At 40.6% G+C, this 16,406-nt stretch overlaps 1 protein-coding gene across 2 annotated transcripts; it reads left to right on the forward strand.

Moving 5' to 3' along the window:
• Positions 1-5,444: 5,444 nt before the first annotated feature.
• Positions 5,445-10,792, forward strand: S1PR1 (sphingosine-1-phosphate receptor 1). 2 transcript variants are annotated; one of them, XM_074262817.1, is made up of 2 exons: positions 5,445-5,818; positions 7,553-10,792. In XM_074262817.1, the coding sequence occupies exon 2, from the start codon at positions 7,723-7,725 to the stop codon at positions 8,863-8,865; it is 1,143 nt and encodes a 380-aa protein (XP_074118918.1). In that variant the 5' UTR covers positions 5,445-5,818; positions 7,553-7,722; the 3' UTR covers positions 8,866-10,792. The 2 variants fall into 2 exon arrangements, with proteins under 2 accessions (XP_074118918.1, XP_074118919.1); XM_074262818.1 differs by lacking the exon at positions 5,445-5,818 and adding an exon at positions 7,180-7,290.
• The last annotated feature ends 5,614 nt before the right edge of the window (positions 10,793-16,406 follow it).

Below are 16,406 nucleotides of genomic sequence, written 5' to 3' on the forward strand. Positions count from 1 at the left end.
TTTCTTTTGAAATTCTGCTTTGTGTATAGAACATACACCTTCTTTGATGAGGGCACACCATGCTGGATGGTCTTGTGCCAGTGCTACCCATGTCTCAATCGATTCCAGAGTTCTTCAGAGAGATTTTGAATGTCCTTGTTTCCTTTTAGCTTCTACATAAGCATTTGCCTGGTGTGAGTTTTCCATAAGATAGTCTTTTAGACAAGCATACATTTAGCATTTGAACAACTTGGCCATCCATCAGAGAGATGCTTTCTGCAGCAGAGTTTGAATGCTTGATAGATTAGCTCAAGAGGACCTCAGGTCTAGCAAGTGATCTTCAGAATCTTCCTAAGACAATTCAAATGGAAGCAATTCAGTTTTCTGGGATGGCACTTGTTTCATAGGTTTCATAGCTATACAACAACGAGATCAGCACAACAGCTCTCTCCCTAGTCCTTCTGTGAGCAGCCTAATATCTCCACTCTCACCACATTTGTTCAGTGGCTTCCAAATCTTGAGTTTTGCATTCTGGCCTACTCTCCCAGAGACAATACTGCTAACTGCATTACTCCTTGGGGTTCTAGCACTGACTGAGGTATTTTTGGTGTATCTTTTTGCCAGCATGATCTGTAGTGTCTATTTCTGTGTTGTTGGGGGGGGGGGGACAGTGACTAGCACTCCAATTTCATTGAACCAAGAATAAAACAGACCTGGCCCTGATTGTCTGAAGGCCAGATAGGTTATAGTACTTCCCTGGTATTCTCTGATATCCTTTAAGGGATTTGGGATGTATATCAAATGTCTCCAGCTCAATTGATGATGTTCCCCCACCTTTAGGGGCTTGTCCCATTGTACTTAAACTGCACTTAGCCATTAAAAGTTAGATTAGCCTTTACACAGAAATATCTACTTCAGGAGATACAATCACAAACATACATTCCTATTATAGTCTTAATTATAAATCCAAAAGCCTTCTTGAGCTTAAATCTGAGACATTGTGGCTTCTCAGGGTTTCCATGCTGGACTGGCTGTATCAATCCTGGCTCCAATGTTGGCTCAAACTTTGTGTAGGTCCTATGGGGATCACATCCAGCACCTGAAACTTGGGAGGAAGTTTCCTCCCAACAACACAGAATAGAAACAAACTCCTCCAGGGCCCTTGCTTAGAGCAAGGGTAAAAGAAGGGGCGGAGAAAAGAAGTCCTTTCTCCTTAACTGTGTGACACAGATGAATCTGAGTTACTCAAATAGCATGAACTAGTTTTGGCAAAAAAAAAAAAAAATTAATTCAAAAGTATAGCAATAACATACAAATATTCTACCCTACCCCAACATACTGGTGGACATTCTTTATGCTTCCTCTGTGGGAGGATAAGCTTAAAGCTTATTTCAGTTCCTGTACAGTATCAGTCCCATGAAGCCTGCATCTCTGCTGGGATCCTGAAAATTATTTCTAAAGATTGCTCCTTATTCCTTGGCTGCAAAACCTTTCCTAGAGCTGTCACTGGGTTTCCTTTGGCTCTCCTAAGTTTCAAAACTCCCAGGGTTGAAGACCCCAATTTCCTTTGCTTAAAAAGGAAAAGACAAAACAAAAGAAAAAATAAAAACAAAAGCAAAGACTAAGGACTCCATTATACTTTCTCTGCTCTTTGATCTTTCGGGGTCATATCAACTAATATGGACAGAAGGCCTTTCTCCTCTCTGCCTAGGTCTCTTATCAAATGCTTATCAAATGCATTCACCAACTGAGACCAAGAGTGAATAAGGCTACAGGAAAAGTAGGCAAATCTGAGAGGCCTTTTTGAGTACTTCCAAAACCAAAGTCTATTCTTCACTATGTGGTTGGCTAACCAGAAACAGTTACATAATGTCCACTTCTTCTCTGTTGTCTCTCCAAGGCATTTCCTGTATATGTTATCATAATTCTCCCAGAAACTACTTTTTAGCCTCTCTATATGGAAAGATACTGTTCCAGGTGCTCTGCACATGTGTCAACCGCTCAACACCTTTAAATTGGTTAATACCCCTTAACCTGTATTCTTAGAACTTTTGCTCTTTTTGTTCTTGATTCTTTTTAAGTTTTTCAAAGTGAAAAAATTTAGAAAAGACTTTAGAGAATTTTTTTGTTAGATTTAAATATTCTTACAAAGTAGCCAAGTGTCATTCATATAAATGAATCTTTCTTGAATTAATTAAATTATGAAAGTATAATACACAAATTTATATGATAAAAGCATTAGCGATAATAAAAATACTATATCAGCTCTAATTTTAAAAAAAGATCATTACCAAGTAGATAATTCAAAAATGGCTTCATGGAAGAGGTGGCTTTGTGCTGTGACTTAAAGAATTGGTAGTATTTTACTAGGTTAAGATGGGGAAAGAGGGCATATGAAGTATAGTAAAATGGCTTGGCAAAAGATTCAGAAGGGAGAAACCTTGGAACATAAGTAGGGAAAGGCTAGCAGTTTAGCTGGAACTTAAAGGTAAACATGTATTGCAGGAGATCTAATCTGGGGTTCATGGACTCCTTCCATGAATAGATTTCAGGGGGTAGTGTGAAATGAAAAATTGCATCTTTATTTTCTCTAACTTTTGGTTTCCTTTGTGAATCTATGAATTTTATTTTATACATCTACAAACATTATTTTAAAAATAAGTTTCACCTGACTCCCAGAGATCTACAATGCAAAAATCTAGAAAATGAGGTCGATTCCAGATTGTGGAGGGCCTTTAAGATCAGGCTAAAAAGTTTGAACTTTAATCTATAGGTCAGGGATTGTTAAGCTTTCATGGATCCATTTATCAGTCTAGTGAAAACTATAGATCTTTTTCCCCTCAGAATAATATTTTTAAATGCATCAAATAAAATACATTGGATTGCAAAGAAAGCCAAAGCTTAGTCAAAAGATGTATTTTTTTGTCTTCATCAAGTTATGACCCCCTGAAAGTTATGCATATTTGCTGACTCCAGGTTAAGAATTCTTGCTAAAAACAATAGGAATTTCCTAGAGACATTGGATATACACAAAGAAGTATTTTACGAAGATTAATCTAACAGTATTCAAGGTAGTGTGGCTTAATGGATGGAGAACTGGCCTCTAAGTCAGGAAGACCTGGATTCGAATCTCATCTTTGAAATCTCACCTTTGACTCAAACTGGCTGAGCAACACTGAACAAGCCACTTAACTTTTTGATATTCCAGAACATTAAGTCTCAGACTTTAAACCACATAGCATATGGGGAGCTACAATGATAGAGGAAGTTTCCTCACTATGATCCCCCTATCCCAATGTAATCTCAATACATTCCCTTCCCCTCCAAAAAAAATCTAGGAGCATTGTAAGGATAAGCAGGAGTAAGCAGTAACTAGTTATGGGAAAAATAAACTATTGTACTCCTACAAACAAGAGGTGATGCAATTTGTCTATACATGTGTTTGTGTACATTTGTCTAATGTACATTTGTCTACAATTATACCAATTGGCAATTGCTAAATTACCATTCATCTCTAATTTTAAATTTATTACATTCTCAAATGCAATGACACACTGAAGTCTGAGAATTCACTTATCTCTAAAGCACGTGTTTTTATGGTTAGTGTCTGAGTTTGTGAGATACTAACAATATTTGTGTATGATTTTTGTGCACTCTAAAAGTTTGCCATTAAAGAGAACTCTAAGACAGATGTGAATTAACCGTTACTTTAAAAAACGTGAAACTTTTCATTTTTTCCTGCAAACTCATAACATTCTAGAAGCTAGGGGTCTGATGTTTATTCTTCTAACCTTCTTCTGACTCATTCAGGTAGAGGGTGTGTGCACCAATAGAAACTAGACAGCAGAGGAAGATAGGTTTCTTCACATCTACTGAAGAGCCAGTACACAGAATCATAGAATCTTAAGGGAAGTAAATATGACTAGTGGCTGGTTTGAAATGGACTATTTATCAGATGAATAGTATAATGTTTTTGCTAATTACATATGTTTTATCTGGACTCTGCCCAGATTTTTAGATGATGAAGTAAAAAAAGAAAAAAAAAAGTAAAGAGGGTGGGTCTAAAGGCTAAAAGCGTGGTGTTCTTTGGCTTTGACTTTGTTACCAGGTAGAGCGAAAGAAGAGAAAACCTCCTGCTATTTGTGGGGGGTTGAGAGGACCTCTGGCAGGAGGATAAGTCTGGGTTTTCCTTTCCTCCAAGTTTCCTCCAAGGCATTGACTCCACCCCCAGACCCCTGCAATTCTTTTCTTCATTTAAAAACATTTGACTGTAATCCACTCACTGTAAAGGAATAGTCCAATTCAAAAGGGAACAGAAGGGGGAGGGAGGAAGAGGGAGAGACAGACCAACAGACAAAGGGAGGGACTGATAGAGGGAGAGGGAGAGACAGAAATAGAAAGGCAGGAAAACAGGCATAGATGGAGAGGGAAAGACAAGAGATCAGAGAAACAGATGGAGAAGGAGAATGACAAGGGGAAAGGGAAAAAAAAAAAAAAGCCAGAATAACAGAATGAGAGACCTGAGAGGGATCTGAGCCCAAATTTAGCCCAGTCCTCTCATTTTATAGATAAGGACACTGAGGATGATAGAGGTAAGTGACTTGTTGACCAGTCCAAGAGTCTTACCTCTACATTCCACTTTTTCTTATTGACCTTTAGCCCACTTTAGACAGACATAGACGTATCCCTTTCCATCCCCCTCCGTTCTTCCCATCATCCCGGGCTATCTCTCTTTCTTCTCATTTCCCATTTCTCTCGTGACGCGATACTGTGGCATTCCACTCGACAAGAGCCAATTTTTTTCCCCTCTGCCCACAATCTCTGCCCCTCCTCCCCTCCCCAAGATGCTCACCCTAACAAACCTCAAAAGAGAACTGGTGGTAAGTGTGAAGGGAAGAAAAATGGAGAAATAAAGGGAGACAAGGGAAATTCTTCGAGGCCTGCCCATCCAGCTTGCCTTAATCAAAGACCACTTTGCTATCCCCCTCTCTCCCAGTCTCCTCCCGCCCCTTTTCTTGGAACTGTATCTCTGGTTCCCAGAGCCTCCCTTCCTATACCCTATGGTTACTCCCAGTGGCCCAGGGCTGGGTCCTCCGTTAATAGGTCCTGGGGGCGAGTATGGGGAGGAAAGAAGAGGTTGAATGGAATGTGGAGGGGGCTGGGAGGAGGCTGTAAGAAGACAGTCAGGGGTTTGCTTAGGACAACCCAGTATTAGGCATCCATACACTTAGAAAAAAAAGAAGTTTTCCAAATCGCTCAGCCTCCTCCCTCCCCCACTCTCTTTTCAAAAGACTAGCTCCACCACCCGGGAGCAGCACCGTAGCATCTAAAGGACTGTGATTTATACTTTATAGCTACAAGGGAGCCCCCAGGCTCCTCCTCCTAAGCTAAGTCTGGTTGGTGGTTTGCGTCCCCCTCCTCTCACTTTCCCCTCCCATCCACCCAGCTCCTTTCCTGGAGAGTTCGGAGTGACTATTCAGATCCAGAGGAGCCCCAGCTGCCAGAGGAGGGGGTGAAAGATTAGATACGTTAACCCCTCCCAGTCCCTCCCTAAACCAGCGGCAGAAAAAAAAACACACACCTACATGCCTGTGTGACCATCAGTACAATTAGTTTAAGGTCGCTGGATTTGGGCTCTACCTCCTGCTTGCAACAACTCCTGGATAGCCCGGAAAGCGTTTAGCTGGCTGTTGGAGAGCGAGGAGAAGGAGGGTGGAGACCCCATGGTAAAGGAAGTTTGGTAGCGAGGGTTGAATTCATTCTGGGGCAGCAAGATGCCAAGCACGAACTCCTGCAGACCAGAAGCATTTAAAAACGAACTTTGTCCTGCCTGAGCGAGGTAAGAGCGCTGGGGAGCAGCGTGAACTGGGGAAAGACGGGAAGGAACCCGGGACCTGAATGGGCTTTGGTCACAAACTGTTGAAAGCAAACTTTGACTTTGCATGGGAAGTTTAAAAATGTGCACGCATGCATTATTATTGTTATTAGTAATGAAAAGTACCTATCTGGGCGATCCTCTCATCTCGGAAGGCTTTAGCTTTAGTCAGACTGATTGACTGACCCTGCTGACTCCCTTACCTGCCACAAGTTTTTGGAGGCATTTATACTTGTGATTTATAAGAGTTTAAGGGATACTAAATCGAAATTGGACGAAAGGCTGGGAAAAGCCGCGGGTGGTCAGCCGAGAGGAAGGAAAAGGGGGAGAGGGTCATTGTCGAAAACTCAATAGGCAACGCTTGCAGAAAAAGTGCTAAAAAGTATATAAACTTGCTCGGTATTGGGTCCCGTTGCAGAATTCGTTAGGTAGGAGAGTGGAATGTCAACGAAATAAGTGCAGAGAAATCGCTGCTTATCCAAGATAGTTTACTGCATTAATTCTTACACGGTCCATTTATTACCTAATTATTACCGGAGCTTAGCATATTAAGCAATTTCACTTTCTAGTTTTGTGATAACCGCTTTGGCTTTTCCCTCACCTTCTGATTCATTGAAAGAGGGACACCCCCTCCTCACTTTTCTAAAAAGAGGGGGTGGGAGATTATTCATGAGTTTACTTTGTAATCTGTTGAAGCATTAGCTGCTTGAGTTTCTTAAAAATAATTTTGAAGTGAACTCAGGACTTGTTGTCCTGCATTGTCATTCTACTGATAACACTTTTTTTTTTTTTTAACGGGGGGGGGGGGGAGGAAGACAAAAAAAGCTTGTGCAATCTATTTATTAGGGATTTCAAACGTTCTAGTCTGCTGAATTCCCTTTGTTATGAATGGATTTCACCAAGTTCCTTTAAGTGTACTGCCCCACTACTGCTTTCAAAGGTTGCGCAAAAAGGGGGGTGGGGAATGGGGAGCTTCATTTTAAGTCCTCTAAGCTTTCCTGTTTACAGCTTAGGCTGCTGTTGGCCTCCCTTCCCACACCTCACTGGAGCCTCACGCTAGTGATCTTCGTGCACACCTGCTTCTAGAAGATGCTATTAATAGGGTGAAATGAATGATTTAGCTTATGAGCTGGTTTTCTTGAGAAATTCATAACAATTAGGTAGTCGTTTCTCCTTTTTAGGAAGGGGAGGGGAAGAAGTGGCAGTAGTCCCCTCCATCCTCACCCCCCCCACACCCCAACCCTCGATTTCTGAACTTGGAATTGCCTAGACTGGAGTTGAATGAGATGGCGAATGAAGCCACTGGAAGTGTGGGGTGGCGAGGGGTGGTGGTGGTGGTGGGGTTTACACCGGGAGGGACGGAGGAGAGGTCTGGAATAATTGGAAAGATGCAGTGATCCAACCTGAGGATTTCGAAGTTTAAATTTTTTCCCTGGGTAAGAAAAAAAAAAGTTCCTTGATTCTTTTGTCCAGTTTTTTTTTGGGGGGGGGATAAGAGGGAGGAAAATGTGATATTTTTGGTTTAGGGATAATTTTGGATTTTTCTTCTTGCAAAAGTTGGACTTCGGTTCCTTCAAGGTCCTGCCTCCTTTCTCCTCCTCGAGCACCGACAGAGCCTTGACTATAGCTGAGGTGAATTATGGCAACGTGACGTGCCCCCCCCCTTTTTCTGACTCTCTCCTCTTTGTGCCTGTCTAGGGCCGCGGTCTTCGAGGCCCCCTCAGCAGGGGAAGAAGGGCTGTGCAGAAAAGACTGGCCAGCGCGCACTGTACCCGCTGGGCATCCCAGCCTCGCTCGACTTTGCCACCTAGCGTCCAGCGGGGGAGGTGACCCATCGCTCTGCTGCTGCTGGCCTTTCTCCCAGCACCATGGGCTCCACCAGCGTGCCGTCCGTCAAGGCCTTTCCCAGCTCGATCTCCGACTATGTCAACTATGACATCATCGTGAAGCATTACAACTACACGGGCAAGCTGAACCCCAGCGCGGAGGGAGGCCTCAAAGTGACCTCGGCGTTGTTCATCCTTATCTGCTGCTTCATCATCCTGGAGAACATTTTCGTCCTCCTAACTATCTGGAAAACCAAGAAGTTCCACCGGCCCATGTACTATTTCATCGGTAACTTAGCTCTGTCGGACCTGTTGGCCGGGGTGGCCTACACAGCCAACCTCCTCCTGTCCGGGGCCACCACTTACAAACTGACGCCGGCGCAGTGGTTCCTGCGGGAGGGGAGCATGTTCGTGGCCCTGTCGGCCTCCGTGTTCAGCTTGCTGGCCATTGCCATCGAGCGCTACATCACCATGCTGAAGATGAAGCTGCACAACGGGAGCAACAGTTTCCGCTCCTTCCTGCTCATCAGCGCTTGCTGGGTCATCTCTCTGATCCTGGGGGGCCTGCCCATCATGGGCTGGAACTGCATCGGCTCCCTGCACAGCTGCTCCACCGTGCTCCCCCTCTACCACAAGCACTATATCCTCTTCTGCACCACAGTGTTCACCCTCCTCCTCCTCTCCATCGTCATCCTCTACTGCCGGATCTACTCCCTGGTCAGGACTCGGAGCCGCCGGCTGACCTTCCGCAAGAACATTTCCAAGGCGAGCCGGAGCTCCGAGAAGTCCCTGGCGCTCCTTAAGACGGTCATCATCGTCCTGAGCGCTTTCATTGCCTGCTGGGCTCCGCTTTTCATCTTGCTTCTTCTGGACGTGGGCTGCAAGGTGAACACGTGTAAAATCCTCTACAAGGCGGAGTATTTCCTGGTATTGGCGGTGCTCAACTCGGCCACCAACCCCATCATTTACACGCTGACCAACAAGGAAATGCGGAGGGCCTTCGTCCGCATCATGTCTTGCTGCAAGTGCCCGAGCGGAGACTCGGGGACCAAGTTCAAGCGGCCCATCATCGGCGGCATGGAGTTCAGCCGGAGCAAATCCGACAATTCTTCCCATCCGCAGAAGGACGACGGCGACAACCCAGAGACTATCATGTCTTCTGGGAACGTGAATTCTTCCTCCTAAAACTGAACTCTGCCGCAGGCCTACAGGGGGTGCTGTGCTGACGCCTCCCCCTCCCCACCCCATACTTTGTTGGAAAAGTTCTAGGGGGGCTCCAGGGTGCGATCCGACCCCACCCCGACGGGGTGGTGCCGCAGGGCCCCGGGAGGCAAGGGAGGGAGGGAAGGAAGGAAGAGCCAAAAGAGCCAGCGTCGTGGTGGGGCGGTGGCGAGTTCTGGTCCACGCGAACAATGCACCGGGAAGGGTGGAGCTCTGTCCCAGAGAGACCGACTGTCCTGGCTCGGGATACATTTCCTCCCTGGAACTTGTTTTGACTTTGCACTGAGTCTGACTAAGGTCTAACATTGTCAGGCTCCTAAAAATTTCGGTTGGCTACTCCTTGAAGTCTTGATCCATGTCCTTATGTGAAAGCGTCTGTTTGGGTTTTAGGGCTTTCCTTGGTTGGGAGTGGGAAACAAATAGAAGTTGGTTCCCTCTGCCCTAGTTTCTGTCAAGATGGCTTGTATCCCCATCTCCCCTTTCCCCTTTCCTTCCACTTCTAACCCTGTTGTATCTTTACTCCTCCACCCTTCTTCCACTGTTCCCCCACTACCATTTTTTCCATTCCCTGTATTAACTCCTTAGCTTCCACAGGAGGAGGAGGAGGAGGAGGGGGGGATGGGAACACACTTCACTTCTGGGCCAGCTGCGGTAGACCCCCCTACATCCACCTGTGAGGAAGCCGAGAAGGCTTTTAGACGTCGTGTAATTTCAGTGGCTGAGTCCAAAGTTCCCGCTTTAGCCTAAGCTAAAGGAAAGTTTGATCGGAGCCAGGCTTATTGTTTTGTTTTTGGGTGCCATTTCCTGATATCGCTTAATGACAAGAATTGCCTTATCCTAGTCTCTGTGGTTGAAAGCTGGAGGAAGGAATTCCAGTTTACCTAAATATGTTTATTTTAGGGTGGTTATTTTTTGAGGATCCAACCTTTGACCTCGGTGTCTTGGAAAGGTTAAAAAAACTGACAGAAATGGAAGTGTTCTTTTGAATGCTGTAATCCACCAGATCTCTCCCTGACTTCTAAATGCCCCTGCTTAACACTTGACATATCTGTTCTTTGGCACTTGTGTTGATGCTTTGATGTGTGTCAGAGGGTTCCTCAGCTTTTGAACGGAAAAGTGTCGGTGTTTGATCGATTTGTGTTCAAATTTCCTTTCCATGTTCTTTGAATGTATTTGTTTCTGCATCTTTTGTTTTACTGGATTTTTTTTTTCTAACCTGTGTTAACAGAATTGAATGTGTACATGTGTTAACAAGATGCAGGTCCTCTGTGCCCTAGAGCATTACTGTAACAGACAGGGACACTTCAGGTAGCTCCCTCAGAATACCCTATTACTATACAGTTTCTGGGGAGGTATAGAAATATGGTTTTGTAAAAAGAGTAAAATAAAGATATATCTCTGCCTCTGTAGTGTGGTTTTCAGTGCAATTAAAATGAGGATTTTCTTGTTTTGTTTTGAGATAGTATTTAAAAGAAATCTGACTTTTATGGTTCAATTTGCACATAGCTTTATCTACTTTTAAACATTAATAAACTGATTTTTAAAAAAAAGATTCTACTGTCAAGAATATTTTTTTCTTATGGATACATTACTCTCTTTTGGGGTTAATATTTACAATTTTTATATAAAAATTAGAGTAAAGATATAGTCATTACTTTTTTTTTTAAAGCCTTTGTATCGATAACTTGGGGTATGAAAAAAAATTTGTGGTTCTTTTAGAAACTTTAGAAACCACGAGATCTTCTGCAGGAAGGGAAACTTCAATATGTTAACAATGAGGAGTAAAAAAAATGAGATAATTACCGACCTTGAAAATACCACAGTGGCAAAAGCCATGCATTTTAATGAATTGTTGGGGATCTGAAATATAAAATATGCTTAAAAAAATAAACTTGTCAGCACCTGTGATTTGATTGGTGTATTATGGAAGTGCCTCCCAAACTTTAGATCCTCAGCTTTTCTGTAATTTATAATTTTAAGGTTGCTTTAGGATACTGTTACCCTTTATCACATAGTAGAGGTTGGAATTGAATCTGGGTCTTCTTGACCTGAGGCCATTTTTTTATCTACTAGACCAGGGATTCTTAATCTCTTTGTTTCATGGACCCCTTTGGCAATCTGGTTAAATTTGTGAATTTCTTCTTGGAATAACATTTAAAAATACATAAAAATTAAATATATAGGATTACAAAAGTATCCGATTTCATCGAAATACAATTAAATACATTAAAATATTAAAAAGAAAAGTTTATAGACTCCAGACTAAGAACTCATGTTCTAGGTTATTCTGCCTCTGAAAAGAAAAATGTCATGAATTATAAATGTATGATGACGTTTAAGACTATCCAAGTTAAACATAGCAATGCTACAATAAAATCTATTTTTTAAAGGAATGGCATGTAACTAAATAACATTAAATAAATAGTAGGAAGTGCTTGGAACTACAGGGATGGGAGACCTAGAAGAAATACAAGGTTAAATTGTGAATTCCTAGTAGGAGCCTACAATATAAAAATGATATACTTGAATTTATTAGTAATAGATTGGATGTGTCAGATAATCACATAATCACCATTGTGTCTATAGGATTTATTTAGTGTCTACCTCAACCCACAAAGCAGATGAATGTTTAAAATATGAGATGGGAACTGCTTTTTGTCTGAATAGGTGTGTTAGCGTCTTAAACTATAACATGGGAGGAGTCTGGCAAAAATCACATCCTAATTGTTAATTTTTTTCATTCTTTTTTGTCCAGGTCTTTGATTTCATAATAGGAAAACTACTTGATCAAACTCCCTATAACCATACAATTTAGGAATCCTTGACTACTATGTGTCAGAATCAAAACTTGTAACCTAGATCTTCTTAATTCTAAGTTCAACTGTATTGACTATACCACACAGCCTTTCTAATCATTAACCTTGTTTCATGTTTTGGTTATCTGGAACATACTTTCAGAAAGACCAGCCACAACAGTGCTTAAACCAGAGAATTTAAGTTAGCTTGTTTGGCTCTCCCATCCTTTCTATTGTTATGACTCTGAAAGGTACTGCTTTTCAAGTGCCATTGAGTATGGACAGGACACAGTTGGGACATAAAGATAAACCTTACCTTATAGAGTATATGCCATTTCTATGTAAGGTTAACTGTGGGAAACAGGAGCCTGTTCACTGAGGAAGGCCTTAGGTCACAACCTTCAGCTTCCTGAAGGAAATGCCAAAAATGCCCTGAAGACAAAAGACTGGAAACAGACTGGAATGTCTCTCCATCTGTCTGCTCTGACGGAAGGAATGATTTCATGTACACTCACTTCCTAGGGTTTTAATTACAGTGTTGAGCATAATGGAAAAGTGTGTCTAATCTGTAGCTGTGGGGACGATAAAATTCTGTACATTTGGACTTACCTTCAGGGAAGCAGAAACTTGCTAGGGTTAGGTTGGATGGGAAAAGTTGGGCAGTGGTAATGGGAATGGAGCAGATTGGTAATAGGAAAGATAACCTTAGTAGCCCATCTGTGAGTAGCACATCATCTGGTGGGTTGGGCGTGCTCTCAGAAATCTCATTTCCTGGAAACTCTAGACAATGTATCTCATTCCATAAAAGTTATGTAGTTACTAAACTGAGGCATTCCTGGGCAGATCTGTGGCAAAACACTAATTCCTGCCAAAAACTAGAGAGAAGACAGGATAGAAGATGCCTTGATTTCTTCCTAATATAAATATCTGTTTTGACTTCACTTTACTCTGGAGTTTAAATTTGAAAAAGAAGAGCTCACTACTCTTGCATTTGTACTAAATAGCATACGTGCAGTTTGCTTTAAAAAGCTACCATGTCATACTTTAAATGAAAGCAACAGAAACTAACCACAAATTTGGGAACCATTATTCTTACTCATTTCTTTGACATTGATTTTAGGCTAGAGATGATTATAACCTTGGTTACTCCAATGGCCCGCTCATTGGTCTCTTTGCTTCTAGTTTTTTCCCCCTCTTCAATTCATCTTGCATTCAGCTGTCAAATTAATATTCCTAAACCTCAGACCTGACTATGACATTCCTGTTCTCAGAAATCTTCAGTGGCTCCCCTTTGTGTCTAGGAAGGGATACAAAATTCTTAGCTTTCACTTAAAGCTCTCCAAAATCAGATACCCACATTCCTTAAAACAACAATGACATTATTGATGTCTTTTGTGTTTGCATTATCATTTCTAGATATAACTTTTTCCCCATTCTCCCTGTCCTCTCTCCCTTACCAGTATTGACTCCTTCCTTGTAACTAAGAAAAACAGCTAAGCAAATCAAGAGATCCAGTGATTGCACCTGATAGTTTATAGCCATGGTCACTACCTTGGGCATGGTATTTCAGATTTCTGGGCCCCAGTATAATCATCTAGAAAACAGGGTTTCTTAAACTTTTTTCCACGTGGATTCCTTTTTCACTTGAGAAATTTTTATGCAATCCAGGTATATAGGTATATAAAGTAGGTATGAAATGAAAAATTTACTGGTAAGAAACCATATTTGGGTATTTATAACATCATTCATGGGACATACAAAATTATCAACTTATAGAATTCAAGCTTTGAGAGGTGGTTCTATCTAGATTTCAGCTCATCATCTTCAACTGGTCAGAACAAAGGATTTCATGGGCTAAGTAAGGCTCATGGATTGAACGTTCCATATGCCTGCACTATCACTTCTAAATTTTTGATCCTCTGATTCTCTTTATTAAAAGAAGGGAGATATGCTTTATTATTTATTCTCTCAGATCAAAATTGGATATTACCTTCCCCTTTCTTTAGGAACAATTTTCATTTACTTTATAATAGTCATTTTAAAAATAGCTTTTTTTGTCCCTCTTACTTTTCTGGTCTTCATATAAAGAAAAGAGGAAACAAGCATTTATCAAGTACCTACTGTGTGCCAGAAGTTATGCTAAGAGCTTTATAGCAGCATTTCATTTGATCTTCACAACAACCCTGGGAGGTTAAGTATTCTTGTTATTCCCATTTTTCAATTGAGGACAATGATGCAGAATAGGGTTGAGTGATTTTCCTAAGAGAAAAACAAACAACTCATTTCTAAGGTTTAGATTTGAACTTGGGTTTAATCTGCCTCCTATTCAAGTGCTCTACTCTGCTACCTAACTGTCTCTAGGCAGCTATTAATCTACTTCATGTATTTTGTTATTATCAAACTGACTTGCTAGCTGTGAAGTGAGATACATATTTCTGGGCCTTTGAACAGGCTATCTCTCTTGTCTGAAATGTATTTACCTCATTTCCTTCTTACTGATTCCCTACCTTCCTTTAAAGCACAGCTCAGAGTCTGCTCCAACATGAAACCTTTTATGATTCCTTCAACTATTAAAACTTTCTTCCCTCTCTCCCCTCTCTTTCTCCTCCTCCTCCTCCTCCTCTTCTTCTCCTCCTCTTGTCCTCCTCTTGTCCTCCTCCTCTTGTCCTCCTCCTCCTCCTCCTCCTCCTCTCCTCCTTCTCCTCCTCTTTCTCCTCTTTCTCCTCTTTCTCCTTCTTCTTCTTCTTCTTCTTCTTCTTCTTCTTCTTCTTCTTCTTCTTCTTCTTCTTCTTCTTCTTCTTCTTCTTCTTCTTCTTCTTCTTCTTCTTCTTCTTCTTCTTTCTTCTTCTTCTTTCTTCTTTCTCTCTGTTTCTGCCTCTGTCTCTATTTCTATCTCTTTTTCTCTCTTTCATCCAGCCCTCCCACTGCCCATAGTAGATCATAAGCTCTTAAAGGCAGGGGCTGTTTTGTTTTTGTCTTTCCATTACCAAATCCTACTACAATTCCTAACACATAGTGTGCACTTAATAAATGTTTGCTTAATTGAGTCAATAAAGTTCAGTTAATTTAGAAATGTTCAAGGAGTCAATACCATATAATACTTTGATATCTTTTCTGCAACTACTCTGGTGATGTACAATTGAACATAATCAGATTAATGGCAAATGTAATTTGGTTATGATATTTATGTCTCTGCAAAGGTCATCTGATGTTCAAGGTCATGGAGGGACATGATTCTGGATTTTACCAATCAATCAATAAACATTTATTAAAGATCTACTTACTATGTGTGCCTGTACTGTATGAACCACCTTAAATAAATTTGTAGAGATTTATCATCAATTTGGCCAAAAGATGAAGATTTTTTCCAGCCACAGTGACTCACATAGAGTGGCAAGGAGGAAAGGTGTTGACAGAGAAGGGAACTATGCTGAATACAACAAATATTCTAACAGTATTGTGGTATGACATTGAGAGTCCATTTAAATAAGTAACATAAAAACAGTATAAACAACTATTGAGACTAGTTTTCTTGCTGAAAAGTGAACCTCTTTATTAAAAAATAGTATTTTATTTTTCCAAATACATGCAAAAATAATTTTCAAACTTCACCACTGCAAAACCTTGTGTTCCACATTTTTCTTCCTTTCCCTTCTTCCTCCCTTCCTAAAACAGCAAGAAACTTAATATATGTTAAATGTACAATTCTTCTAAAGATATTTCCATATTAGTCATGCTGAAGAAGAAAAATCAGATCAAAAGGGAAAAAAACACAAAAAAGAAAAAAACTAAGTAAGCAAATATCAACAACAACAAAGATGAAAATACTATGCTTTGATCCACATTCAATCTTCATAGCTCTTTCTGGATGTGGATGGTACTTTCCCTCACAAGACTATTAGAATTGTCTTGGATCACCTCATTGTTGAAAAGAGCTAAGTCTATTACAGTTGATCATCATATAATCTTGTTGTTGTATATAATGTTCTTTTGGTTCTGCTTACTAAGAGTAAACTTCTTGATATGACTGTGTCCAAAATTCATAGTAATAGGTATTTTAGATCTTTAATGGTTGTATAGTTTAGTTAATTACAAATCAATTTCAGATGAGTAACTTCACTTTATTCTCCTTTTACGTCTCTTCCTCAGTTTCTCTCTTTCTCCTTCCCTTTTGCCCTCTTTCTCTCTCTTTCCTCCTTCCTCTCATTTTTTCTTTTCTTCCCAAATAAATTTCAATCTTATTATAAATTTTTAAGTATTTGCTGTTTTCTAGTTGGATCACATCCTTCTAATCCTCATCTAGGACTTTTGGAGTTTTTTCAATAATTAATAGAATACTATATGTTATTCTCTTATATATTTTTTTTCCAATGGAAATTTAGTTTATTTTCCTCATCCTAATTGACTTTGGATACAACTTATCTTCCATTTGTATGCATGTATGTATTCATGTATATATGTATGGTTTTTTTTTGGGGGGATATTATCTTTTTTTTTAATTTTAATTTTATTTTATAATTATAACATTTTTTTGACAGTACATATGCATGGGTAATTTTTTACAACATTATCCCTTGCACTTCTATTCAGATTTTTTCCCTTCCTCCCCCAATCCCCTCCCCCAGATGGCAAGCAGTCTTATATATGTTAAATATATTACAGTATATTCTAGATACAATATATGTGTGTAGAACCGAATTTTTTGTTGCA

This window comes from Sminthopsis crassicaudata, chromosome 4, assembly GCF_048593235.1.
Source record: "Sminthopsis crassicaudata isolate SCR6 chromosome 4, ASM4859323v1, whole genome shotgun sequence".
Lineage (NCBI taxonomy): Eukaryota > Metazoa > Chordata > Mammalia > Dasyuromorphia > Dasyuridae > Sminthopsis > Sminthopsis crassicaudata.